The 27,542-nt window shown below is 42.5% G+C and overlaps 1 protein-coding gene across 3 annotated transcripts; it reads left to right on the top strand.

Annotated features, from left to right (window-relative positions):
- Positions 1-27,542, top strand: CMKLR2 (chemerin chemokine-like receptor 2). Of its 3 annotated transcripts, none has more exons than XM_060782839.2 (3): positions 1-156; positions 12,799-12,855; positions 25,236-27,542. In XM_060782839.2, exon 3 carries the CDS (start codon positions 25,290-25,292, stop codon positions 26,382-26,384), a length of 1,095 nt encoding a protein of 364 aa, XP_060638822.2. In that variant the 5' UTR covers positions 1-156; positions 12,799-12,855; positions 25,236-25,289; the 3' UTR covers positions 26,385-27,542. The 3 variants fall into 3 exon arrangements, with proteins under 3 accessions (XP_060638822.2, XP_060638815.2, XP_060638828.2); XM_060782832.2 differs by lacking the exon at positions 1-156 and adding an exon at positions 3,125-3,307; XM_060782845.2 differs by lacking the exons at positions 1-156; positions 12,799-12,855 and adding an exon at positions 3,125-3,307.

Raw genomic sequence — 27,542 nt, 5'->3', positions numbered from 1 at the left:
TACTCCAAAATAGCTTGGAGCAAGAGGGACAGCAGCACGAAAGGTTGGTTTCGGGTTTTTTCCAAAAAGGTTTGAAAGTCGTGGTGCAGTTTTGAGATTTTCCCCGGAGACCTTCAGAAAAGAGGCCAGGACACTCCTGAGATCTAGGAGCCCTAAGTAAGTTACAGTCAATGGGGTGTACTAAAAAGTAGACTCATTTTTTTTAAGCTATGAATTTTTGATACCATACATTTAATGTGAGTATATTTATGAGAAGTCATCTTTAAGAAAGAAAAGAAATGACCCAGAAGCAGAGATTACACGATGGAGTATGATTTTTGTTCCTGAGTTATAAATGTCATTTCCTAATTGGTTCTATCATAACAACATGGAAAAGGCTTATTAAATGGCAAAAACTTTGTTTTTGTGGGACATCCTGCACATATTTTGCTATAGTTTTTCAATGACTATATCATACAGTCTCAACCAATTCAACATAGTTTGTGGCAGCCACAAAAACCAAGTTTTTGGAGTACTTTCACTGCACAATTAACACTTTCAAACCAGGAACAGATTTTTTTTTAATATGTCACATAGTGTTATTTTTACATTCAGAGCAAGAAACAAGTGTGAACCTTGCAGTTTGTTTTGTATATTCAAGTCATTTTAGACTTATGGTAGCCCTATGGTGTAGTTTTATGGGTAAGGTTCATTCTGAGCTGGGTTTGTCTTTGCCTTCCTCTGAGGTGGAGAAAGTGTACTTGCTCTTGATGACTTTCCATATGGAGTGTGAATTTGAATTCTGATTTCCAGAGTTATAGTCCAACATTCAAATCACTACACTAGCTTGGTTCTTTGGTGAGGCAATGTTTAATTCTTTCTGTGTCATGTCTGTCCAAAAAAGACTTTAAAAACACATATTGGATAGTTATTTTATAGGCACTTTCCACCTTCTTGGAATTGTCTTGTCCTGCAATGAGACCTGAGTTGATAAAGACATAATTGTTCAATCGTTTAGTTATTAAAATATTTTGGTACTGTTATATTTTCCAGACGGAGACCACAAGAGGGTGCTAGAGAGAGAAGGAAAGTCCATTTTTGGGGGGTGGAGGCTGGTTAAAGGAGTTAAACCTTTATTTCCCTATTTTCCTGTTATTCCCGCAACCATTTTCCCATTGTAGAAACAACCCTTGTTTATCATATGGGGGGGGGGGGGATAACAACAAAAAATGGAGAAATGTTTTCCCTGCTTCAACTCCCCCACCCCCAATAAAATGGACTATCCTTCTCTCGCTCTTTATTGCCCCCTAGTGGCCTCATCCCAGATAATGGAATAGTATCAATATTTCGATTTATAGAGATCACTGTATTTCCTTGAGCACACCTGATCTGATTTAATTTTAGAAGGTAAGCATAGTTGGGTCTGGCTAAGATTTAGATGGGAAACTATCATGGGGTCCCAGTGATCTCTAAGTAGGAACCTGGAGAGATATTGTTGCCATCAAAGTTGACAACACTGAGTTAGGTCCTTTGGGAAGAAAGGATATTTATTTATTTATTTATTTACTTACAGCTTTTATATTCCACCCTTCTCACCCCGCAGGGGACTCAGGGCGGATTACAGTGTACACATATATGGCAAACGCTCAATGCCAATTTTTGACATACAAACATATACAGACATAGACAGAGGCTATTTAAGTTTTTCTGGCCGCCAGGGGAGCTGTCGCTTTCATCGTCCATCTGCGATGCTGATGAAGCACTTCTGCATTCCTGCATGCTTCCCCACTGGAATGTTTTGCTGGAGTCTTCTTTATGGCCTCATAAATCAGATAATTTAGCCTCCCCACACTTTAAGGTGGTACCTAATTTTCCTACTTGACAGATGCAAGTAAGTTACAGTCAATGGGGTGTACTAAAAAGTAGCGCGGTAGCGTGGCAACAGTCAGTAGTTATCTGTGACCTGTTAGCAGTACATTCCAAAAATATAACATTAAAGGTTGCCACACTTGTAGTTGCATCCCAAAAAATATAAGCTAAACTAGTAAAGTCCACAGCGGAGGCTAGAAATGGAGATAGTTTGGGATGATACAAATCAGACATTTGTTATTGTTATCATGCCACTGCTACTATAATATAGAATAAGTTTTAATATTTATATTGGAAAGTGCTTGTTGTAGTTATTGTATTGTACTCCTAAAGGTTGTATATTATGTGATGTCATGGCCTATGGCTGGTACAATAAACCATTCATTCACTGGGCTAGGTGGATTAAAGAATCAAAGAATCAAAGAGTTGGAAGAGACCTCATGGGCCATCCAGTCCAACCCCCTGCCAAGAAGCAGGAATATTGCATTCAAATCACCCCTGACAGATGGCCATCCACCCTCTGTTTAAAAGCTTTCAAAGAAGGAGCCTCCACCACACTCCGGGGCAGAGAGTTCCACTGCTAAACGGCTCTCACAGTCAGGAAGTTCTTCCTCATGTTCAGATGGAATCTCCTTTCTTGTAGTTTGAAGCCATAGTTCCTCGTCCTAGTCTCCAGGGAAGCAGAAAACAAGCTTGCTCCCTCCTCCCTGTGGCTTCCTCTCACATATTTATACATGGCTATCATATCTCCTCTTAATGGTGTGCCTCAAGAAAAGAGAGATTCCTAGGTTCCTAATACAATGTGGGACATGATGAATAAAACAATGCAACATAAAATAATAAAGCAACAATACTCTATGATACATTATATTCACCAGAAGGCAATAGTACACATTTTACACCAAGGAAGTAAATAAAAAGTGAGCTGCTGTCAGGAAGATTGCAATGCCTTTGATAGACAGCCAAGTCTTACTGGGAGGCAAGAGAGACCAGTGTTAGAAGATGGTGGACCTCCAAGGAGGAGCCCATTCCTAAAATCAAGCAGAGGCACCATCTGTGAATGAAGCTCTGCTTATCCAGGGTGCATCTACCTGATATTTTGATACTTTGGACCCACAGCCAATTCCAAAAAATAAATTTTCCCATAGTATAACTCCACAAAATGGGAACCTGGCTCTCCAGTGGGAGGAGGTATCCAACTGGTAAAACATGGGAAGAGTTGCTCACAGATTCCACAACATATCATTCCTACATCAGTGACATTGGAGCATGGGCGTGGAGACTCTTGCCTCCGTTGGATATTTTGGCATGAGACAGAGCCAAGGATGGTGTCACTCAAGCAATCCCTGGATCAACTATTTAATGGCTAGCTATACTGCTCAGAAACATTTCCTTTTCCTCAAAAGCTGACCCGAGAGGCTGGAAAGCGGACATTAATAATTTCCTAGCAGCAGCAAGTGTGAGTATTGTATAGCATTTATTTTATAAACTATGGATCCACGCAGGGATTAACAGTAAAGAGTTAATGTTTTGCTCCAGGCTGCCATCAAGAATCCAACCTGAGTAAGTGTGTTTTAAATGTAATTATACTTCTGATATTAGTAACAGTATCCAATGCATATTTACTCAGACGTATACCCAGCAATGTCCATACACCCTGAAAAAGCTGCTTACTCTGGCTACAGACCTGTGGAAAGTCAACCAGACCAAGACATTTTGCTGCCTGAATTAAAGGGGAAGTTGATATTCCTTTTGTATTCCATGCACAGTAGCTGGCAATTGGGTATTGCTTCAAAACTGGCAATGAGGGGAGGTCCCCTCTACATTGGAGGGGAGCAGGCTAGTTTAGGAGAGTGTGCTGGGTGGCAAGCGAAGCCCCCTTCTATACTAAGCAGGATCTATTCTCAGAAACCTGGTTTCCTTTTATTATACACTAGCCGTCCCCTGCCACACATTGCTGTGGCCCACATGAGGGTTCTGTGTGGGAAGCTTGGCCCAATTCTATCGTTGGTGGTGTTCAGAATGCTCTGTGATTGTAGGCAAACTATAAATCCCAGCAACTACAACTCCCAAATGTCAAGATTCTATTTTCCCCAAACTCCACCAGTGTTCACATTTGGGCATATTGAGTATTCTTGTAGAGTTTGGTCCAGATCCATTGTTTGAGTCCACAGTGATCTTTGGATGTAGGTGAACTACAACTCCAAAACCAAAGGACACTGCCCACCAAACCCTTCCAGTATTTTCCGTTGGTCATGGGAGAACTGTATCCCAAGTTTGGTTCAATTCCATCGTTGGTGGGGTTCAGAATGTTCTTTGATTGTAGGTGAACTATAAATCCCAGCAACTACAACTCCCAAATGACAAAATCATATATATATATATATATATTTAGTGAAGGGCATACATTGGGTTGTTAGGTGTCTTATGTCCAAATCTGGTGTCAATTCATCCAGCGGTTTTTGAGTTATGTTAATCCCACAAACAAACATTACATTTTTATTTATATAGAAGACTTTAATGCAGAATCTACAGCTTAGTACTATGTTCAAACCTATTTCTAGAAGGTATAATGGTTAGTAATGAAACATTAATCACCTGCCATTATGTGACTATGACAAAATTAAAACTTTTATATTGAATATATATATATATGGTTAGACAACTGTTTCCATTTCTGAACACAACTCTGATGAAGAGTTGATATTTTTGTTTTAGTATATTTCTAAAGTAAAATAGAAGAACTTACAGACTTCTGATGAAATTGACAACTGGTGCATCTACACTGTTGAATTAATGCAGATTGACACCACTTTAACTGCCGTGGCACAATGCTATGAAATCATAGGAGTTATAGTTTTGCAAAGTCTTTAGACTTCTCTGCCAAATAGTACTAGTGATTCACCAAATGATAACCCTCTGGATTCCACAGCATTGAACAATGGCAGTCGAAGTGGTGCCAAACCACATTAATTCTTCAGTGTAGGTGCACCAAAACCTGGATGGTGAAATATTGTTCCAAAAGGGTAGAAAAGAATATATTCTAGTCACAGATGAATTAGAAATCAAGGTACAAATCCCCTTTAGCATTAAAACTGATTTCAGGTCAAAAGATGGTGACTCAGCTTCCCCTCCAAGGTAATTTCTCCACCTGTGTGGAAAAGTAAGAAGAATAAAGTAAAAACAAATGACTCAAGCAAGTAATCTTGCTCAAGATCTGCCATCCAGCTGACTTTCACCATCATAAATGTGAAATGTCACGAACCTCTCTATTTCCCTGCATGTTCTGGCCCCGAATCTTGGATGGCTTTATCTTTCAAGACACTAAGAGCACACACAAACACAAGACATCAGTGCTTTTTTTGTTGGTTCACTAAAACAATTACATTTTGGAACAAAGCCCATCAAGATATGCTGATCTCTTGTTGATTTTCACCAAAAGTTGACAGATGCTAAACTCGGAAGCCTGGGTGTTTGCATGCCTCTAAGGCAGTGCTTCTCAACCTTCCTAATGCCGCGACCCCTTAATACAGTTCTTCATGTTGTGTGCTACTTCATAACTGTAATTTTGCTACTGTTATGAATCGTAATGTAAATATCTGGTATTTTCATTCACTGAACCAATTTGGCACAAATACCTGATATATCCAGATTTGAATACTGGGGTGGGGGAATTGATTTTGTCATTTGGGAGTTGTAGTTGCTGGGATTTATAGTTAACCTACAATCAAAGAGCATTCTGAACTCCACCAACGATGGAATTGAGCCAAACTTGGCACAAAGAACTCCCATGACCAACAGAAAATACTGAAAGGGTTTAGTGGGCATTGACCTTGAGTTTTGGAGTTGTAGATCACCTACATCCAGAGAGCATTGTGGACTCGAACAATGATTGATCTGGACCAAACTTGGTACGAATACTTAATATGCCCAAATGTGAACACTGGTGGAGTTTGGGGAAAATAGATCTTGCCATTTGGCAGTTGTGGTTGCTGGGATTTATAGTTCACCTACAATCAAAGAGCATTCTGAACCCTACCAACAATAGAATTGGGCCAAGCTTCCCACACAGAACCCTCATGCCTTGAAGGGACTTGCTGGCACAAACCTTCCTCTAGCCTTGCATGCTCTCCCTCACCCACACATGTGCACCACGCTGCCATGCGCAAAGCATGCCTGCTCTCTCCTCCCTGCTTGGAGTCTCAGAAACAGCCTTCCCCTTGGCTGAGAGGCTGGCCAATTCAGATCAAGGGTGACACCCCCCCCCCCCAAGGACTCTGTAAAAGATAGTTCAAAATCAGGGAATTCATAGTTTTGCTAAGGACACCAGGCTGGAATGATCCCATAACCCCCTATCTCTCCTCCATGTGGAAACCTAAGTTTTTTTCCATGGCCCCATGGCCCCACATGGCAATGCCTCTGTAACCCAAACTTTATGAACTTTTTCCAACTTCTAAAAACCTTTGGGAACTTTTATCAACTTTTGAGGACTTTTAAGACCTTTAGGAACTTCCATGGACTCTTTGTCAAATCCATATGCACTGTGAACCCTTATGAACTCTTTTTATCAACTTTCCCAAACTTATATGAACTTCAGTGGACTTTGGGGGGCTGGCGTGACTTTCCTTTAGACCCTGAATGATTCCCCCTCTCTTCCTATGAATTCCTTGTATGTTTCCTTTCCCCATACCATTATATATGTGAGTATGTCTGTATTTTAAAAAATGAAGGAATAGATGCAGACGAAATGTCAGGAGAGAATGCCTCTAGCACATGACCATATAGCCTGAAAAAACCTACAACAACCCAGTGATTCCAGCCATTAAAGCCTTCGACAATACATTTTACTGTTTTCCCATCTATTGAAGACTGTTAGGGTGCCTCCTAAAGGCACTTGACTGACTTCTGTTGGAAACTCTATGTTGACCTCAAATCTGGATTTAGGAATGAGGCATTGTACAGACTCTTGTCCAATGTTAGAGGTCAGCTCAGAGGTGATTGCACATGTCAAGAGTCAGTAAATCCACACTAGGATCCCATAACTTTATGGGAGCTTTCCAAGGTGCTGGAAAGGGACAGGTTCAGCACCATGGCTTTAAAGTGTGAATTAAAACTTGAAGTGGGTCTGCAACATAGAAACCGGAGCCCCCGGTGGCCCAGTTGGTTAAACCCTTGTGCTGGCAGGACTGAAGACTGACAGGTTGCAGGTTCGAATCTGGGGAGAGCGTGGATGAGCTCCCTCTGTCAGCTCCTGCTCTCCATGCAGGGACATGAGAGAAGCCTCCCACAAGGATGGTAAAACATCAAAAACATCCTGGCATCCCCTGGGCAATGTCCTTGCAGACAGCCAATTCTCTCACACCAGAAGCGACTTGCAGTTTCTCAAGTCGCTCCTGACACACACACACATAACATAGAAACCATCAGCTACATCTAGGTCTCTTTATATTTTTAAGAAGGACGCTAACACTGAGTTCTTCTATGCTTTGCTTCTATGTATTTGGGCATTGTTTGTCAATGTCCACACATTAACTTTAAAGCATGAATGTTTAAGAGAATCTGCAGGCCACTTACCCAAAATAATCATGTTATAATCGGGGGACCAAATGCAAACAAGCAGTGGTCAGAGGCATATGTTGGAAGAACAGCTGTGCTACTATAATAATTCTACACCATTTGAAAGAGTCCCTTTGGGGCTATTTTTCCCTATCCATAATTGTAAGTATCCTGTAACACCCACCCAAAGGCCTGCTATGCCAAAGCAGAAGGGGAGAATAAAAAAACAAGACTTTTCTAGGAAAGACAGATATTGATGCACTGTTTAAATCCTGGAACTTTGTTACTGCCATGGCCTCAACACTCTTTGCAGGTATGTTTGCACTGTTTTTCCCTGGCATTGCATGTCTTAAGACTGAGTTGTGAATCGCAATTGAGTGCTTGACTGCAGAACTATTTGCCAATTTGTGTAGCTTGATCTGTGTCCATTAAATAAGGTAAAGGCAGCTTGAGGATACAGACTGATTTAAACAAATTTGTTTGGAGAAAATTAGCTATCAGAAGTAATAAGGTATTTAGTTTCAAGAGCACTCACACTCTCCATTTCATGGAGGTCCTCTGTGGTTTTGGATAGACGCTTACGGAACATTCCTTCTGTTTTGAATCACTGAATAAATGGGGGAGTTGGTTGTGGAAGATGTTCCTCATTATTTGTTGAAGTGTGGTATCTAGAAAAGCTATAAATATTTTGGAGCCTGTTGGTACTTTGTTGTTGTTCATTCGTTCAGTCGTCTCCGACTCTTCGTGACCTCATGGACCAGCCCACGCCAGAGCTCCCTGTCGGCCGTTACCACCCCCAGCTCCCTCAAGGTCAGTCCAGTCACTTCAAGGATGCCATCCATCCATCTTGTCCTTGGTCGGCCCCTCTTCCTTTTGCCTTCCACTTTCCCCAGCATAATTGTCTTCTCTAGGCTTTCCTGTCTCCTCATGATGTGACCAAAGTACTTCAACTTTGTCTCTAGTATCTTTCCCTCCAGTGAGCAGTCGGGCTTTATTTCCTGGAGGATGGACTGGTTGGATCTTCTCGCAGTCCAAGGCACTCTCAGAACTTTCCTCCAACACCACAGCTCAAAAGCATCGATCTTCCTTCGCTCAGCCTTCCCTAAGGTCCAGCTCTCACATCCGTAGGTTACTACAGGGAATACCATGGCTTTGACTAGGCGGATCTTTGTTGCCAATCTGATGTCTCTACTCTTTACTATTTTATCGAGATTGGACATTGCTCTCCTCCCAAGAAGGAAGCGTCTTCTGATTTCCTGGCTACAGTCTGCATCTGCAGTAATCTTTGCACCTAGAAATACAAAGTCTGTCACGGCCTCCACGGTTTCTCCCTCTATTTTCCAGTTGTCAATCATTCTTGTTGCCATAATCTTGGTTTTTTTGACGTTTAGCTGCAACCCGGCTTTTGCGCTTTCTTCTTTCACCTTGATTAGGAGGCTCCTCAGCTCCTCCTCGCTTTCGGCCATCAGAGTGGTGTCATCTGCATATCTGAGGTTGTTAATGTTTCTTCCAGCAATTTTCACCCCAGCTTTGCATGTGTCTATTGGTACTAGGTACTAGGTGTTGGTACTAGGTACTAGTTAAATCATCAAAGTGCTACTTCTTCAATAGGCAGCACAGCTGAGAATGTAACTGGAAATATTGCTTTGCATATTTTTCTAAGCAGGCATTGGACATGATCTTGCATTGCAGGCACAGAGTGTATTGTCCCACATTATCATCTCAACAATTTCATTTTCTTGCCTCTTGACTAGTGAATTGCAGTGGTTATTTATTTATCATGTCAGGAGCAAACCAAACAGTTGTATTGCATTTTTTAAACAAACAAACAAACCACAAAGTTTGCAAGCTTGGTAGTTGATTAAATGTCCTTTGACCAGTAGCTGGCCACTTGGAGTGCCTCTGGTATTACTATAAGAAGGTCCTCCATTGTGCATGTGGCAGGGCTCAGGTTGCATTGCAGCAGGTGGTCAGTGGTTTGCTCCTCTCCACACTCGCATGTCATGGATTCCACTTTGTAGCCCCATTTCTGAAGGTTGGCTCTGCATCTTGTGGTGCCAGAGCGCAGTCTGTTCAGCGCCTTCCAAGTCGCCCAGTTTTCTGTGTGCCCAGGAGGGAGTCTCTCATTTGGTATCAGCCATTGGTTGAGGTTCTGGGTTTAAGCCTGCCACTTTTGGACTCTTGCTTGCTGAGGTGTTCCAGAGAGTGTCTCTGTAGATCTTAGAAAACTATTTCTTGATTTAAGTTGATTTAAATTGCAGTGGTGATGGAAGGTGATCCCCATGTCTTGGTCACTTCCCTCCCTCTCCCTTGTCTATTTAATGGTCAAAGCAGTGCTCTATTGCAGGGGTCCTCAAACTTTTAAAACAGAGGGCCAGGTCACAGTCTCTCAAACTGTTGGAGGACCGGATTATAATTTGAAAAAATATGAATGAATTCCTATGCACACTGCACATATCTTATTTGTAGTGCAAAAACCACTTAAAAACAATACAATGACTAAAATGAAGAACAATTTTAACAAATATAAACTTATTAGTATTTCAATGGGAAGTGTGGGCCTGCTTTTGGCTGATGAGATAGAATTGTTGTGCTTTCAAGTCGTTTCAGACTTAGGTTGACGCTGAGTGAGGGCCGGGTAAATGACCTTGGAGGGCCGTATCTGGCCCCAGGGCCTTAGTTTGAGGCCCCCTGCTCTATTGGCTTGGTGGCTGCACAAAGGGTTCAAGGGTAATCTCTCACAAACTCTCTAAAGCAGGCATGGGGAACCTTCGGCCCTCCAGGTGTGGTGGACTTCAACTCCCACAATTCCTTGAGGCCAAGGTAAGCCTTTGGGGCAAATGCCGAGCCTCAAGGAATTGTGGGAGTTGAAGTCCACCACACCTGGAGGGCCGAAGGTTCCTGACCCCTGCTCTAAAGCAAAACATATATGCATATAACCTCATTTATGGACCCACCACCAAAGCTCTATCCTTGGAAGACAGTCCTATTCAGCCATGAGTGACCACCTATGGCAGGCATGGGCAAACTTTGGCCCTCCAGGTGTTTTGGACTTCAACTCCCAGAATTCCTAACAGCCTACTGGCTGTTAGGAATTGTGGGAGTTGAAGTCCAAAACACCTGGAGGGCCAAAGTTTGCCCATGCCTGACCTATAGAATCAACAATGTCAGAAATGAGGATCTATAGACCACCTCAGATGTGAAGAGAAACAAACCATCATCACATTATGCATGCTTGTGTCACTAACAGGATTCCAGGTGGTACAGTAGGTTTCGCTTTTTATTTCCAACTGAAGATGGATATTAGCCTTGTGTGTCTTCAAGTCATTTCTGATTGATGGCAACCCTAAGGCCATAGGAGAAAACTTCATATAAACCAATGACCTTATCACATTGATATCAAGATATGCCATGTATCATGTTGAGGCATGGGGTATGGAGAACCTATCAATCCACATCTTGAATCGCCTGACTTACCTGGAAGCCTATCCCATAGAGAGAAAGACCCACCACCCAGCTTCCCCCCATTATTTCAAAGATAGCAGAGGAAGCTGCCACCATGTACACCACTTCCTCTCCCCTTTCACCACGGACCCTGCATCGTGCCATTGGTTCTGTGGCAAAATGGGAGAGTAAGCGGCGTACAACAGGGAAGTTGCCCCATCTGATGGGATTGCAAGGTGGTTGTGTTACAAGAAGCAATAACCTAGTTGAATGAGATGAGGCATAGGTCTCATAAATGGAGGCCACATTACCAATTGTACAGTTGGGTAAAGTGAGATAGCTCCTTTACACAGCATATTTGAAGTGTCAGAAAATTAGGATTTATTTTTTATTATTATATTTTTACTGCCAGATATGAACAGAGATTCTTGTCTTGGACTAGTCCTATAAGATATTCAATATGGGCATTATTTGCTCAGTTTGGAGATGGAAGCTCACAGTATTCCTGGTGATGGTTGGTGGCTTTCATGACAGTGGTGCAGTTATTCTTCTTTGGGTTTTAGTTCAAACTTCATTGACAGTAACTGAGGTGCAGATCTCCACCAGCACTGGGTGATATGGAAGTGTGCTTAAATATGTAAGCTCTGCGAGTGCAGCTTTTTTCCAAATGAAGCAGAGAGTGTTTGAGGACTGGGATATCCATAGGGATACCAAGGTGCTTGTTTATAAAGCTATTGTCTTCCCAATCCTGCTTTATGCCTGCAAGACGTGGACTGTCTACAGATGCCACATGCAACTCCTGGAATGATTCCATCAGTGCTGCCTCCAGAAAATCCTGCAAATCTCTTGGGAAAACAAGCAGACAAATGTCAACATGCTGGAAGAAGCAAAGACCATCAGCATTGAAGTGGTGGTCCTCCACCATCAACTCCGCTGGACCGGCCACGTTGTCTGGATGCCTGACTACCATCTCCCAAAGCAGTTGCTCTACTCCAAACTCAAGAACGGAAAATGGAAGAGACTTAAAGATGGGCTCAAAGCCAACCTTAAAAACTCTGGCATAGACACTGGGAAGCCCTGGCCCTTGAACGCTCCAGCTGGAGGTCAGCTGTGACCAGCAGCGCTGTAGAATTTGAAGAGGCACGAATGGAGGGCGAAAGAGAGAAACGTGCCAAGAGGAAGGCGCATCAAGCCAACTCCAACTGGGACCGCCTTCCATCTGGAAACCAATCCCCTCACTGCGGAAGAAGAAGCAGATCAAGAATAGGGCTCTACAGTCACCTACGGACACACCAGTACACTGATCTTGGAAGACTATCTTACTCTGACAATGAGGAATCACCTAAGTGAAGTGATATGTCTTCAAGTTGCCTGTCAACTTATGGCAACCCCATGAATTTTATAGGGTTTTCTCGGAAAAGAATACTCAGATGTAGTTTTGCTTGTTCTTTCCTACAGAAGTGCCGTATCTTAAGGGGAAACTATGTCAATTAACCCTGAGGTAATGAGGTCCTAGCTGTCATTGATTCAGGAAGGAAAAGAATGTAACCTTCATTTAACCTTCTAGACATTTTGGTTTAACTCCCATATGTTCTTTGAAACATAAAAGCTTCCCAAGCTCCCATATCCGTCTGAGTCCCTCACCCTTCAGCCCTAATTGTGTCGGGCGGATGCTATAGTAGATAGCACGCTTGCACTGTTTCCTCTTCAATGCAAACACTGGTGTGGTGATTCATCTACGTGACAAATATTTTCTTACTCTTCTTGCAGGAGTATAAACACTAAAAAAAACAAACTTCCCATATTGCCAAGGGAGTATTTCCACTTTCTCTGCTGTTTCAGACAAATGCAGCATTATTCCTCTCTTTGGTGTCCTTTGAAAGAAGAAAGAGACATAGTAAATCTCACAACAGAAGGAAAACCTAATATTTTCTCTACATGTGCCTACAGATTTAGGAGAGATCGTCAAGCACAAGGTACATTTTTTAATTCAGGAGAATTAAACTGGTAAGTGGTGTTCTCTCTCTCCTGCCTTCATGTATTTTTTATCGTTTTGGCTTGTCTTAATGCATGCATTCCCGTGTACGTACACTCTCTCTTTCGGCTAATAATAACCTTTACAAAGTGTGGTTTGCTTGTGCGTGCCAGAAAGGAAGGTCGAATTCTGAAGTGGTAGAGTTCACAATACTGATTCAGGCCACATATTTTCTGTATACATATTTTAGTGAGGAAGGACAGCAAGTGAGAAGAGTCTCTCGCACACAAATCTTTCTCGGTTGGAAGCCTCTATTGCAGAGTTTTCCAAACTCTGGGTTGCAACACATTAGCTGCAGTGTGCAGGTGTGTGGTGTGGACATAATGAGAAACCACTCAGTCTATATGAAATAAGCAATAAATCATTTATGTTTTTAAAAACACATGCAAGTTTTTCATGAGATACCTTGTGTCCTCATACATTACTTTATTGGAGTTTATGTGTTTGTCTGTATCTCTGGTTTGCTAGTAAAAGAAGAAGGTTTTATTGAATAAGGCTTTTAAGATCAGGTCAGAGAGTGCTGTTGTTTTTAGCTTATAATATGTTTTTATTGATTTTAACTGGATTTTTTTTGATACCAATGATGTTGAATTCTGTCTTAAAGTTTGTATATTTGTAGATTTTTAATTGTATTGAAATGCTTTTAATGTAAGTGGCTTTAAGTCCCCTTGTGGAGAGAAAAAGTGGGGTATAAATAAACATAAACATAATAAGTAACAAAATTGGAAAAAAATCCGTTCCTGGTTTGAAAGTGTTATTTCTTGTTTAATTGAGTGGTACTTACTTTGAAAGTAGTTGTTCTACCCCAGTCAGGCCCGTAGCCAGGATTTCGTTTCGGGGGGGGGGCTGAATTTTTTTTCAGGGGGGGTTTCGGGGGGGGGGGGGCTGAGTTTCGGGGGGGGGGCTGAGTCTGAGTGAAAGAGGGTCTAGCCTAGCAAACCTTTTGTATCATTACCCCAATACCCCCATGCATATGGGATATATTGAGTATGGTGATCAGATCATGATATGAATAAACATAACAGTTTAAATAATGCACCAATAAGGCCTTTTCGCGAACCACCATGAAAATTTCGGGGGGGGGGGGGGCTGAAGCCCCCCAAGCCCCCCCCCCCCTGGCTACATGCCTGACCCCAGAAACTTCATTTTTGTGCCTAACATAAACTATGTTGAATATATTGAACTTGTTGAGATGTTAATTTTAAAACTACAGCAAAATGTGTTGTGGGATGTTCCGAAAAAAACCAAGTTCTTGCAGTTTAATAACCTTTTCCCATGTTTTTATGATAGATACCAATTAGGAAATTATGTTTATAACCCAGGAACAAAAATCATGTTACATAGTGTAATTATAAGAATACTGAATTACTGTGTCACAAAATGATGCATGTCTAAAAATGGTGTGTCTCCAACATGAAATATTTGGAAAGCTCTCCCTTATTGGCTTAGAGTGTCTTCTATGGAAGAAAGAGAACTCAAAAGCAAGCCTGGTGGATTTGAGAGAAGAAAAAAATCAAGACTTCTGTTGAGGACATGTATACTTTACTTATTTAGGCGATCCCTCGTTTTCCAAGGAGGATTGTCTTCCAATATTCTTGTGGGTCCGTATGTGGCCGTGGAGCCCTATTCTTGCTCTGCATCTTCTTCCGCAGTGAGGGCATTGGTTTCCAGGTGAAAGGCGGTCTCGGTCGGGGTTGGCTTGACGCGCCTTCCTCTTGGCATGCTTCTCCCTTTCACCCTCCATTCGTGCCTCTTCAAATTCTGCAGCACTGCTGGTCACAGCTGACCTCCAGCTGGAGCGGTCAAGGGCCAGGGATTCCCAGTTCTCAGTGTCTATACCTGAGTTTTTAAGGTTGGCTTTGAGCCCATCTTTAAACCTCTTTTCCTGCCCACCAACATTCCATTTTCCGTTCTTGAGTTCGGAATAGAGCAACTGCTTTGGGAGACGGTGGTTGGGCATCCGGAGAATGTGGCTGGTCCAGCGGAGTTGATGGTGGAGGACCATCACTTCAATGCTGGTGGTCTTTGCTTCTTCTAGCATGCTGACGTTTGTCTACTTGTCTTCCCAAGAGATTTGCAGGATTTTCCGGAGGCAGAGCTGATGGAATCGTTCCAGGAGTTGCATGTGATGTCTGTAGATAGTCCACGTTTCACAGGCATATAGCAGGGTTGGGAGGACAATAGCTCTATAAACAAGCACCTTGGTATCCCTATGGATGTCCCGGTCCTCAAACACTCTGTGCTTCATTCGGAAAAATGCTGCGCTCGCAGAGCTCAGGCAGTGTTGTATTTCGGTGTCGATGTTGACTTTGGTGGAGAGATGGCTGCCAAGGTAGCGGAAATGATCGACATTTTCTAATGTTACACCATTAAGCTGTATCACTGGCACTGGAGAGGAGTTGTAATGGTGAGGATATGTATAACACACAAGCAATAGTCACGGTCTCAGGGTGAGGCCCTGATATTCCTTACTAGAGCAAATAAACCTGATTCTTTTTCATTAACTTTACTGAACCAATGGGAGAGCCAGCACAATATGTTAGTTTGAGTGTTGGACTAGGAATCTGGAGAACAAAGCTTGAACCCCAGCTCAGCCATGTACATTTTGGAAAGGCATGACCTGTTAAGAGATCATAACCTTTTCAAAAACCAGGAATCTCCATTGCCTTTTGGATGTGTGACCCTTTTGGAGATTAATTGGCATTCACGCTATTTGGAATAATCATAACCTTTTGCAAAGTATGATCTTCCTAAGAAGAGTTAAATACTTGTTTGAGTGAATCTTCTCCTTAGTGGTAAATATAATAATAATAATAATAATAATAATAATAATAATAATCTTTATTTGTACCCTGCCACCATCTCCCCAATGGGGACACAGGGCGGCTAACATGAGACCAAGCCCAGAAATAATACAACAAAATAATATACAAAACAATAGAAAATTGAACACAACAAAATACATAATGCAACAAAATAAAATAGACAATGCAAAATAACATAATAAAATCAATCACAAAGGGTGGGCCAAATGTGCAGGATAACATCTTAAAAATGTTAAAACCGGGTGAGATAGGAAGTAGAAAAGGTGTATTTGTAAAGGAGGAGCCCGAGACAGAGGAGCAGTGGGGCTTGGGCTTCATTAGGGATAGGGGAAAGTGCATCGTGTAAACAAACTATAGATGGAAACTAACAAAAAATTGGTTGGATGGTCACTCTCCGAAGGTACATCGGAAAAGCCAAGTTTTTAGCTCTTTCTTAAAAGCTGCTAGGGTGCACTAGTATCCATGCAAGGCTAATTAGGCTTCTCAATTGTTGGACTGATATGCTTGGTCATCTCTCTGAACTGTATTGTTGAAGGTTTTCATGGCTGGAATCACTGGGTTGTTGTAGGTTTTTTCGGGCTATATGGCCATGTTCTAGAGGCATTCTCTCCTGACGTTTCACCTGCATCTATGGCAAGCATCCTCAGAGGTAGTGAGGTCTGTTGGAACTAGGAAAGTGGGTTTATATATCTGTGGAATGACCAGGGTGGGACAAAGAACTCTTGTCTGTTGGAGCTAGGTGTGAATGTTTTAACTGACCACCTTGATTAGCATTTGATGGCCTGGCAGTGCCTAGGGCAATCTTTTGTTGAGAGGTGATTAGATGTCCTTGTTTGTTTCCTCTGTGTTGTTTTGCTGTTGTAATTTTAGAGTTTTCAAATACTGGTAGCTAGATTTTGTTCATTTTCATGGTTTCCTCCTTTCTGTTGAAATTGTCCACATGCTTGTGGATTTCAATGGCTTCTCTCTCTGAACTGTTTCAATGGCTTCTCTCCCCGAAATTTTCATGGTGGTCCGCAAGAAGGCCTCACTGGTACATTATTTAAACTGTTATGTTTATTCATATCATGATCTGATCACCATGCTCAATATATCTCATATGCATGGGGGTATTGGGGTAACGATACAAAAGGTTTGCTAGGGTAGACCCTCTTTCACTCAGACTCAGCCCCCCCCCCCGAATCAAAATCAGCTCCCCCCGAAACAAAATCCTGGCTACGGGTCTGCTTCAGGCAACAGATTTTGTCTATTGTGAAAAGGCAACCAAGCGTTTGTTATTTAATTGGTTGTCACTGCATTTTTTTTTTACTGCCAGGGAGTGCTGAGAGAAGACTGTGGGATGTTCTGCCTCCTGTGACAGAGAGCGTTGGCAGACGCTGGGCACTCTTCGCATTGCCGTGTGCTGGGAGATGCCATATGCTGTTCTCCCCAAGACAGCAAAGTGTCCCAGGACTGCCCTGATAAAGTGGAATTTCACAACCTTCACAGCATATCTAGGTCATGCTTGTGGTTAAATAATCAAAGCCCAGAGGGGTGGAAAAAAACAACAAAGGCAATTGGCATTAGCAGTGATAATATTCAATTCCTACTCCATCCATCATGGTTGTCCCTGAACTCAGCCTTGGTCCCCCACCCAAACTCTGGCTGCCAACCAAAGGCTTTCTCCCCAGTGGCGGCCTCTCCCACTTTCAAAACATTTTTTGGCTCCATCATCATTTTTGTGGCATAATGTTGGCTTCGGTCATTCTCCATTCTGTATACTACTTCAACTAAACAGCTGAATGACAGATATGCCCACCATTTCTATCTCATATGGTATTACACTGTGTAACACGATTGTTGTTCCTGGGTTATAAATGTCATTTCCTAATCACTGCTATCATAAAAACATGGGAAAAGTTTATTAAACTGCAAAAGCTTTATTTTTGTGAGACATCCTGTAGCACATTTTACTAGTTTTTCAGTGAATATCTCATTGAGTCTCAACCAATTCAACCTAGTTTGGGGCAGTCACAAAAATGAAGTTTCTGGGGTATAACAACTACTTTCAGACTAAGTACCACACAATTAAACAGGAAATAACACTTTCAAACCAGGAACAGAATTCTGTTTCTTGGTCTAAATTAGATCCCTTTTGTGGCCTTCTTTATTAGGACAGGTTTGTGTTGAAATTAACAACAACAACAACAACAACAACAACAACATCCAGTGTGCCTTCCCAGAATAAGGAAAACTCTTAGCAATATGTCCTCAAATGCACTTTAATATTGATTTAGGATTGTCTGCGCGCCCTCATCTTTCTCTGAAAACCCTATTGTAGTTTACTTTACCTTGTTCATGTCCATTATTTTAAATTTTAATTATTACATTTGGCCCGGCCATAGGTTTTTAAATGCTGTATGTTATTATTGTTATTGTTTATTGCTTATTGTGTATTTTTATAAAAAGTATCCTAGGGTGAATGATCAGGGACGGACTCATGCGTCGCTGAACTCCCACATTTTGCTTTCACCGTTTGGGCTTTAAAACATGTTGAATCCTAACCACAAGCCCTTGGGATGCAGAAATAAGACACAGTGTTCACTCAAACCCAGAAAGCATCTTGATGTTCTTGAAGCCTTGCCAACTCTTGGACCTCTTCCAAGTTCTAGAAGTCCTTTCCTTTCGTGATGACCTTTTCCGTCTGGGATTGTATGTCAATAGCACGGGGCCTTTATTGAATTTCCTATAACTTAGTTTAAAAACTTTCTGATATCAATAAAACCTCTTAAGCAAATTAGGCCATGAATTTGATTAAAATGCACTGCAGTGTCACTGATCCCAGTGAGGCTTGCCCCTAAGTAGGCATGCTTAATATCAAAAGCTTATAGTGTTATCGTAACGTGGTGTTATGGTGGCTAGACTGGTATGAGATCTGCTACCAAAGAAGCTTAGTCTCTGCCATTTGGACAAATTATTGCCTCCAAATATCTCTTGGGACAATGAAGCTAAGACTTCCAATCTCATCAAACGTGCTGCTGGAATTACCATGGATCTTAACTATTCCAGTGGTGCCCATCAAGGGATGTGGAGAACCAGATGCCCCATGCCCTGCATCGCCTGAAACACCAGTTGCCCCATTCCATGAGGGGAAGTGTCAGCCACCTGACTTCCCCCTGTTGAAGTCAATGTAACATGGGAGTCCTCTTGTGTTGCCACTGCGGCGGCATGCACTGGTTGAACTTCTCTTTTATGACGGAGCCCCACCTGAAGTTGTAGTGCAACATGGGATGGGAACCGGTGGGCCCTGTCTCAAAAGAGAAGGTGAACTGGCTTATGCCACCAAATTCACCCCTATCTGATGAGGTCATAACACATATCAGATAATAAAGCAGCTTCACTGGATATGTTGGCTGTCCTCCCCATTAAAGGGGCAATTGTTGTTGCCTAGGGCTGGTTTGATGGAGGACAGATCACTGAAGTTGGACATTAGTGCAGGAATTGAGAAGTTCTTAAGTGACCCCAAGTATATAAAATGAGTATAAAAAACAAATATTTACTGAAAACAAATCAACATTTGCAAGGTTTGCTAAAAAGGTTGACTTTCCTGTTTATGAAGTACAGCTGAAGCATCTTCTGCAGCATCCAGTGTAACACTATACACTCTAAAACTTTCACTAGGGACCTCATCAGATGCAGGGTCCCTTCAGTTTCTATGTGTTGTTGTTCATTTGTTCAGTCGTCTCCGATTCTTCGTGACCTCATGGACCAGCCCACGCCAAAGCTCCCTGTCGGCCGTCACCACCCCCAGCTCCTTCAAGGTCAGTCCAGTCACTTCAAAGATGCCATCCATCCATCTTGCCCTTGGTCGGCCCCTCTTCCTTTTACCTTCCACTTTCCCCAGCATAATTGTCTTCTCTAGGCTTTGCTGTCTCCTCATGATGTGGCCAAAGTACTTCAACTTTGTCTCTACTATCCTTCCCTCCAATGAGCAGTCAGACTTTATATCCTGGAGGATGGACTGGTTGGATCTTCTCGCAGTCCAAGGCACTCTCAGTTTCTATACACTTTGGTTGCCTGTGGTACTTTGTCTTTAAAGTGTATAGAAATGGGAAGATTGTTTATTGGCCTAATAGGTCCTCTAGGTAGGACAACTTTCCTGTTTATGAAGTACAGCTGAAGCATCTTCTGCAGCATCCACTGTAAACACTATACACTCTGCAGAAGTAAATGTTTTTGCTATTATTTACAGTTTCAGGCATCCAGGGGATGTACATCCAGATGATGTATTGTACATTCAAGCTTTTACTCATTACATTACTAGTGTAAAGTGGTTTGCTTCTAGAGTCAAGGCATTAAAGCAGAAGCACGAGTGAACTCCTCAGTAATAGACAAGTGCATCTCTGGTTAAACTGACTGAACCCTTTGCCTTCTGCCCACTGAAGACTCTTCCTAATTTGAAATTACTCATAAATGCAGCTGTTTAGATGATTTCTTCATGTTTATAGTATATTTTAATGACTCATATGGGTGGTAATGTTATTTTTGCAAAGTATACCTCCCCAAGAGAGGGATTACATGCTTAGATCTTGATCCTTGAACAAAAATATGTTTTTAATGTCATGTTTGCAAGGATGCACCTACTTACACCATCCCAGTTGAACACGAACTTATTAGTTTGCTATTAAAGTCTGACTTGAAAGATTTCATCTCTGATTTGGCTAGAAGAAACCCTAAGGGATTGTTCTTGGGTTATCTGTTTTGTTGGATGGTTTGGAGGAACCAAGAAAGGACAAATACTTAGCTGGATACACTTGTTATGGGGTGTTATAGTTACACCAAACTGGTAAACTATCAAAATTGTTCAAATTCTGAAGAATAAATTATTTTTAGAAAATTATTGAAAAAGTTTCATGCAAGAGAATTACTGGTGAGAAAGGGACCACTGAGACACATTTTGAGACTATTCAGAGGAATGGCCACTCTTTAACATTTCTACAATGATCTAACATGGGGGAAACTGACAGTTTTTATCCCATCTTAAAATAAGCACCTTTACCCATTTCTACACAGATCGGGATCTCTGAAGGTGATTGCTCTCCATTTCCAAAAACATCAGTTTCTACATACTTTAAACACATTTTTAAGACGGAGTCCCACAGACAACTGGCAGAAGTAACTTTGTGTCATATGATGGCTTAGTTGGATTCTAGCTTTATAAAATGTTTTCAAAGTCTGTAGAAAGGCGGGGGGGGGGGGGGAAGAGATCTTGCATCTGATAAGGTCCTAAGATATTCTGGAGGAAGCTGCTGCTCACCAAGCCTATTGCAGGCAAGCACAATGTCATGTTCCCCTGGATTATTTTCCTTTCAGTGATGAGGAAGCAGGACTACCTTTGGAAGAGGCACAGCAGATACCTGATAGATAGCCAGAGGTGGCCCTAGATAATTTTCAATGGTAAGCAAACAGTATTTTGCTCCCCCCCCCCCCAACCAATCACTATTTATTTATCGTGTCAGGCAACCAAATAGTTGTATTACATTTTTGACAGAACAAACAAACAAACATACAAAAGGCACAGAGTCTGCAAGCTTGGTAGTTGATTAAATGTCCTTTGACCAGTATCTGGCCACTTGGAGTGCTTCTGGTGTTGCCACAAGAAGGTCCTCCATTGTGCATGTAGCAGGGCTCAGGTTGCATTGCAGCAGGTGGTCTGTAGTTTGCTCTTCTCCACATTCGCATGTTGTGGGTTCCACTTTGTAGCCCCATTTCTGAAGGCTGCATCTCGTGGTGCCAGAGGGCAGTCTGTTCAGCGCCTTCCAAGTCACCCAGTTTTCTGTGTGCCCAGGAGGGAGTCTCTCATTGGGTATCAGCAATGATTGGGTTTGAGCCTGCCACTTTTGGACTCTCGCTTGGTGAGGTGTTCCAGCGAGTGTCTCTGTAGATCTTAGAAAACTATTTCTTGATTTAAGTCATAAACGTGCTGGCTGATGCCCAAACAAGGGATGAGCTGGAGATGTCTCTGCCTTGGTCCTTTCACTATTGGCTGCTACTTCCCGGTGGATGTCAGGTCACTGATATATATTTTCTGTTCGTCGTGGGAGTTCTGTGTGCCATATTTGGTTCAATTCCATCATTGGTGGAGTTCAGAATGCTCTTTGATTGTAGGTAAACTATAGATCCCAGTAACTACAACTCGCATATGTCAAGGTCTATTTTCCCCCAAGAGCGCCCCAAGAGCACCCCTGGGCAAAATCAACTATACTGCAAATGCTTACTTCGCATAATGGGTTGAGCCGCCCCTGTAGATAGCCAAGTCTTCCTTTAGCTGAACAGGTCAGGTTCAGAACAGGAAGGGGATCTGGAGGAGGACCCCCCCCCCCCCCACACACACAGACACATACACACTCAGAGAAAGCTGAAGGAACAGGGGTCTGTTTCAGATCACCTTCTGCAGGTGGAGCAAAAGCCTACAACCATGGTATCAAGAGGCACCAAGGAATGAAACTCTCTTCCTAAATATTGCCCGGGATCAGAGCACTGGCTGAGCATGCCACCAACATCAGAAGACTGCACTCCCAAGCCACTTTGCTAAGTACAACTTCAGCTTCCCCATGAAAAGTGCAAGTCTCCTTAAAAGTTTTACAACTTTGGGTTGTTTAATGACTCCACTTGCAGGACTCCCAAGAGCCCTATCTCTGATTTATGACCTCCTTGACCCTGGACCATTTTGACACTGGATATCTCTTGCTTATGTTACGTTTCTCCATTGGGATGGTTGCACAAGACTGCAAAAAGGATGACAGCAACATAGGGGAACACTGGATGGATTGGGAGGACTCATCCCTCAGCTGTGTGAGAAGTCAAACACCCATTATTTTATTAGATACAGAAAGAGAAAAAAGCATATGAGTTTATTTATTTGTCGTGTCAGGGCAGCCAGTCAATTGTATTACATTTCTAACAGAACAAAACAAACAAACAGACAAAATACAAAATTTGCGAGTTTGGTAGTTGATTAAATGTCCTTTGACCAGTATCTGGCCACTTGGAGTGCCTCTGGTGTTGCTGCAAGGAGGTCCTCCATTGTGCATGTGGCAGGGCTCAGGGTGCATTGCAGTAGGTGGTCAGTGGTTTGCTCTTCTCCACATTCGCATGTCGTGGATTCCACTTTGTGGCCCCATTTCTTGAGGTTGGCTCTGCATCTCGTGGTGCCAGAACACAGTCTGTTCAGCGCCTTCCAAGTCACCCAGTTTTCTGTGTGCCCAGGGGGGAGTCTCTCATTTGGTATCAGCTATTGGTTGAGGTTCTGGGTTTGAGCCTGCCACTTTTGGACTCTCGCTTGCTGAGGTGTTTCAGCAAGTGTATATGTGGATCTTAGAAAACTATTTCTAGATTTAAGTCATTGACGTGCTGGCTGATACCCAAACAGGGGATGAACTGGAGATGTCTCTGCATATGAGTTGGGGTGAGTAGATGTCCAGTCCTCATTTTAAATGATTGGTTGCCTATTTTAAAATGCATTTTCTGATGTGTGTGCGTCCATAATGCCCAAGGACACATAATTAAGGTATACATGCAATTACCAACGTAAGCTTTGTGCATGACACCTGAACACAAAATATATTCAGAAATTTGTGTCAAGTGTTAAGTCATCTCTACGTTCTTCCATCGTGAACAGAACAAAGATGCTAATGTTTCATGCTGAGTGTTATCATCAAAGTTTCGACGATTAATTTGCAAAAAAATTCCCATCAATTATTTCTTTCTGCACAAGCCACTCTTGGCACATGCTGTTCCGAATGCATTTGCATTACATGTTTTGATTTAGTTAGCAATGAAGTTAATTAAACTTAATGAGGCTGAGTGGCATGTGGAAATTCTCAGCAATGTAATTCTGAAGTGCTCAAATAAGATGCACGAAATCCCAAAAGCTTCTTTTGGCTTGAAACCTTGCCATGTTATCATGCTCTTCCCAAGATGCCACATTTATACTTGAGATACAACCTTTGCTTTTAATCCAGGACACTTTGTGGCCTCTGAGCACTCCCAAAGTCTAAAGAAGTCTGTGCTCTGTGCTCATCTCAGAGCAGATCATGTGGTCTGCAGCCCCTCCCACAACTTCGTAGGAAAAACCATAGAGCAAGGAAAGAAAGCTGCATATCAAAACATACATACAATAAGTAAGCAACAGGATTATAGATAAACAATTACTAGAGGAGGATTGAAGAAGGTTGAAATTTCCAACAAATTTATGCAGTGTATTGTTGGAGGCTTTCACGGCCAGAATCACTGGGTCGTTGTAAGTTTTTCAGGCTGTATGGCCATGTTCCAGAGGCATTATCTCCTGATATTTTGCCTGTATCTATGGCAGGTATTCTCAGAGGTTGTGAGTTCTGTCTGCGGAGTGGGTGAGCTCCCGCTGTTAGCCCCAGCTTCTGCGAACTTAGCAATTTGAAAACATGCAAGTGTGAGTAGAGCAATAGGTACCACTCCAGGGGGGAAGTTAGCGGTGCTCCATGCAGTCATGCTGGCCACATGACCTTGGAGGCGTCTACAGACTATTCTGGCTCTTTGGCTTAGAAATTGAAATGAACACCATCCCACAGAGTTGGATGCAACTAGAATTAATGTCAAGGGGAAACATTTACTTTTTTCAGTGTAATTTTGCTATATGGATGGGCCCCAGATCCTTGCTGCAATATCCAGAGCCATGAAGTAATGTGTTCTTTGCAAATTAAAACTTCAATCTACCCAACTTTTAGGCAAAGCCTTAGTTATCATCGCCTTAAATGAAGGTACAGCTCTATTTATGTAAAATGTGTACGCTGGCAGCTTTTCGTATCATAGCATCCAAAAAATTTTCATTGCCATGTTTCTATTTATTTTGATAGGGAATGTATTTATTTATTTATTTATTTACAGCTTTTATATTCCTCCCTTCTCACCCCGCAGGGGACTCAGGGCGGATTACAGTGTACACATATATGGCAAACATTCAATGCCAATTTCAACATACAACATATACAGACATACACAGCGGCTGTTTAACTTTTTTCTGGACGCCAGGGGAGCTGTCGCTTTCATCGTCCATCCGCGACACTGATGAAGCACTTCCGCATTCCCCGTATGCTTCCCTACTGGAATGCTTTGCTGGAGTCTTCTTTATGGCCTCATAAATCAGTTAATTTAGCCTCCCCACACTTTAAGGTGGTACCTTATTTTCCTACTTGACAGATGCAACTGTCTTTCAGGTTGCAAAGATCGACAACAGGCTACACACAATTGGTTGGAAACCCACTCCAACCCGGGCTGGCTTCGAACTCATGACCTTTTGGTCAGAGTGATCTTAATGCAGCTGACACTCAGCCAGCTGCGCCACAATCCCGAGAAATGAGAGTATGCCTTGCTGAACCATTGGCCTAAGTATGAAGGCAGATAGGTGCTCACAGGTTGCTATAAAATCCCCTTGCCAAGCATCATTCTATTAGAATTTGTTTTGATGATCTCACTTTTTTCCTGTGGTTTTCTTTTTATTCCCCCTCCAGTTCCGCATCCTTCAAGGATTCAACCAGGAACGCTGATATCAACTGACAGCCATCATGTCGCTTGAAGATAACTTCACTGAATATTTTGAGAACTATGAAGAAGACAAGGCTCCTGAGTTCTACCTCAGTGGTGCCCAAATTGCCTCGCTTGTGTTGCACAGTGTGGCTTTCCTGCTTGGCGTGCCCGGCAATGCTCTAGTCATCTGGATCATGGGCTTTAAGTGGGACAAGACTGTTACTTCCCTCTGGTTTCTCAACCTGGCCATTGCAGACTTGATCTTTGTCTTATTCCTGCCCCTTTACATTGCATACACGGCCCTGGACTTCCACTGGCCCTTTGGGAAGTGGCTATGCAAAGCAAACTCCTTCATTGCTCTGTTCAACATGTTTGCCAGCGTCTTCTTCTTGACGGCCATCAGCCTCGACCGGTATATCCACTTGATCCACCCAGCTTTCTCATACAGGCACCGCACTCTCAATAACACTCTCCGTCTGATTTTGGCTATCTGGATTTTGGCTGCGCTCATTGGCAGCCCGGCACTGTATTTTCGAGACACACTTACACTACGCAGCAACATCACCATTTGCTACAATAACTTTCACCCATATGACTTTGATCTCATTGTGCTTCGGCACCACATTCTGACCTGGGTGCGGTTCATCTGTGGCTATCTCTTTCCCCTCTTAATCATGATCATTTGTTACTCCCTTCTGGTCATCCGGGTGAAGAAGAGTGCCGTATTGACCTCCAGCAGGCTCTTCTGGACCATTTTGGTTGTTGTGGTGGTTTTCTTCATTTGCTGGACTCCTTACCATATATTTACCATTCTTGAACTTTCAGCTCATCACAGTGACTACTTCCATGACTTGATTCGGGATGCCATTCCGCTTTCTGTTGGCTTTGCTTTTATCAACAGCTGCTTGAACCCCATTCTTTACGTCCTGCTCAGCAAAAAGCTCCAGTTCTGTCCCAGAGTCACTTTTTCGGAATTGGTGAAACACACATTATGGGAAGTCAGTCGTTCCATGACAGTCAGCGAGCAAGCTTGGAACTCCATCAGTCTACAGCCGTGCGAAATCCCAGAGATTGAGGTCTCTTTGAGTGAAGCATGCACCTTGCCTGCAGAAGAAGACCACACACACAAATGAGATGTGTTTGACCTCACTCCTTCCAGCGAGGAAGGAAAATCTGTTACCCTACTAAACAGTTACAGCATATTCTCAGTTAAACCACCTTCTTATGCATATGTACTAATAATGAGTGCAGATAAGCACAGTTATCAGGTTCTGCAGAGTGGTCTTAAGGAGCAAGATATGTGATCTGTGGTGCATTAGCCCATATGCATGGAAGATACTGGCACTTGAAAAAAGCAGCAGAGGTTATTAGCAAATGGCTTTGTAATACAAAAGAAGCAACACCATATAGTCATTCATTAAGAGTTAAATAATGACTTTTAGGGTCCTTCCAGTCCGACCCTATATCCCAGGATCTGAACCCAGGGTTTTTGCTTTAAACTGGATTATATGAGTCCACACTGCCAGATAATCTGGGATAAACAGAAAACCTGGGATCAGATCCTGGGATATAGGGATGGTCTGGAAGGACCCTAAGAGACCAAATTGCCTTACCAACGTGGGTACATTTAACCTTGTCAGTTAACTACATTTATTTTTTTACAAAAAGGGCAAAATCATATCTCTCTAAGCTTCTGAAGAGTATGTGAAAGCTAAAGGCTTATGTGAGAGCTAGGGCAAACCTTTTCCAAAGCAAGAACCCATCCCTGTTTTAGCGTCAATCTTCCTTTTTGAAAAGCAGACATGTCCTTCCAGTTCTGATGACTCCTCCTCAAGAGCCCAGCGAGATGGAAAAGGGCTCTCGGACCGTCTAATATTGATAACACTTGCTTTTTGGATTTTGTCCCTTGATCTCTTCCTACGAGGGTTGAATGAAAAGTAACGCCTCCACCTTCATAACTCCTCAACATGTGGCAGTACTGCTATGCAGCAGGTACTGGCTTGTTCAGTAGACTCTCCTCTACAGTTCCATTTTGGCAGGAAGCCTTAGCATTGAACAGTTGTCAGGGGCGGCTCAACCCATTACGCAAAGTAAGCATTCGCAGTATAGTTGATTTTGTCCAGGGGCGTTCTTGGGGGAAAATAGACATTGACATATGCGAGTTGTAGTTACTGGGATGTATAGTTCACCTACAATCAAAGAACATTCTGAACTCCACCAATGATGGAATTGAACCAAATATGGCACACAGAACTCCCATGACGAACAGAAAATATATATCAGTGATTGGC

The sequence above is a fragment of the Anolis sagrei genome, chromosome 1 (genome assembly GCF_037176765.1).
Source record: "Anolis sagrei isolate rAnoSag1 chromosome 1, rAnoSag1.mat, whole genome shotgun sequence".
Classification (NCBI taxonomy): domain Eukaryota; kingdom Metazoa; phylum Chordata; class Lepidosauria; order Squamata; family Dactyloidae; genus Anolis; species Anolis sagrei.
Note: the sequence above shows the minus strand (reverse complement) of the source record. Positions and strands in the feature narration are given on the sequence as shown.

Bases quoted from the DNA above. Each gene is read 5' to 3' on its own strand.
- CMKLR2 (XM_060782839.2), top strand. From the start codon at position 25,290: ATGTCGCTTGAAGATAACTTCACTGAATATTTTGAGAACTATGAAGAA.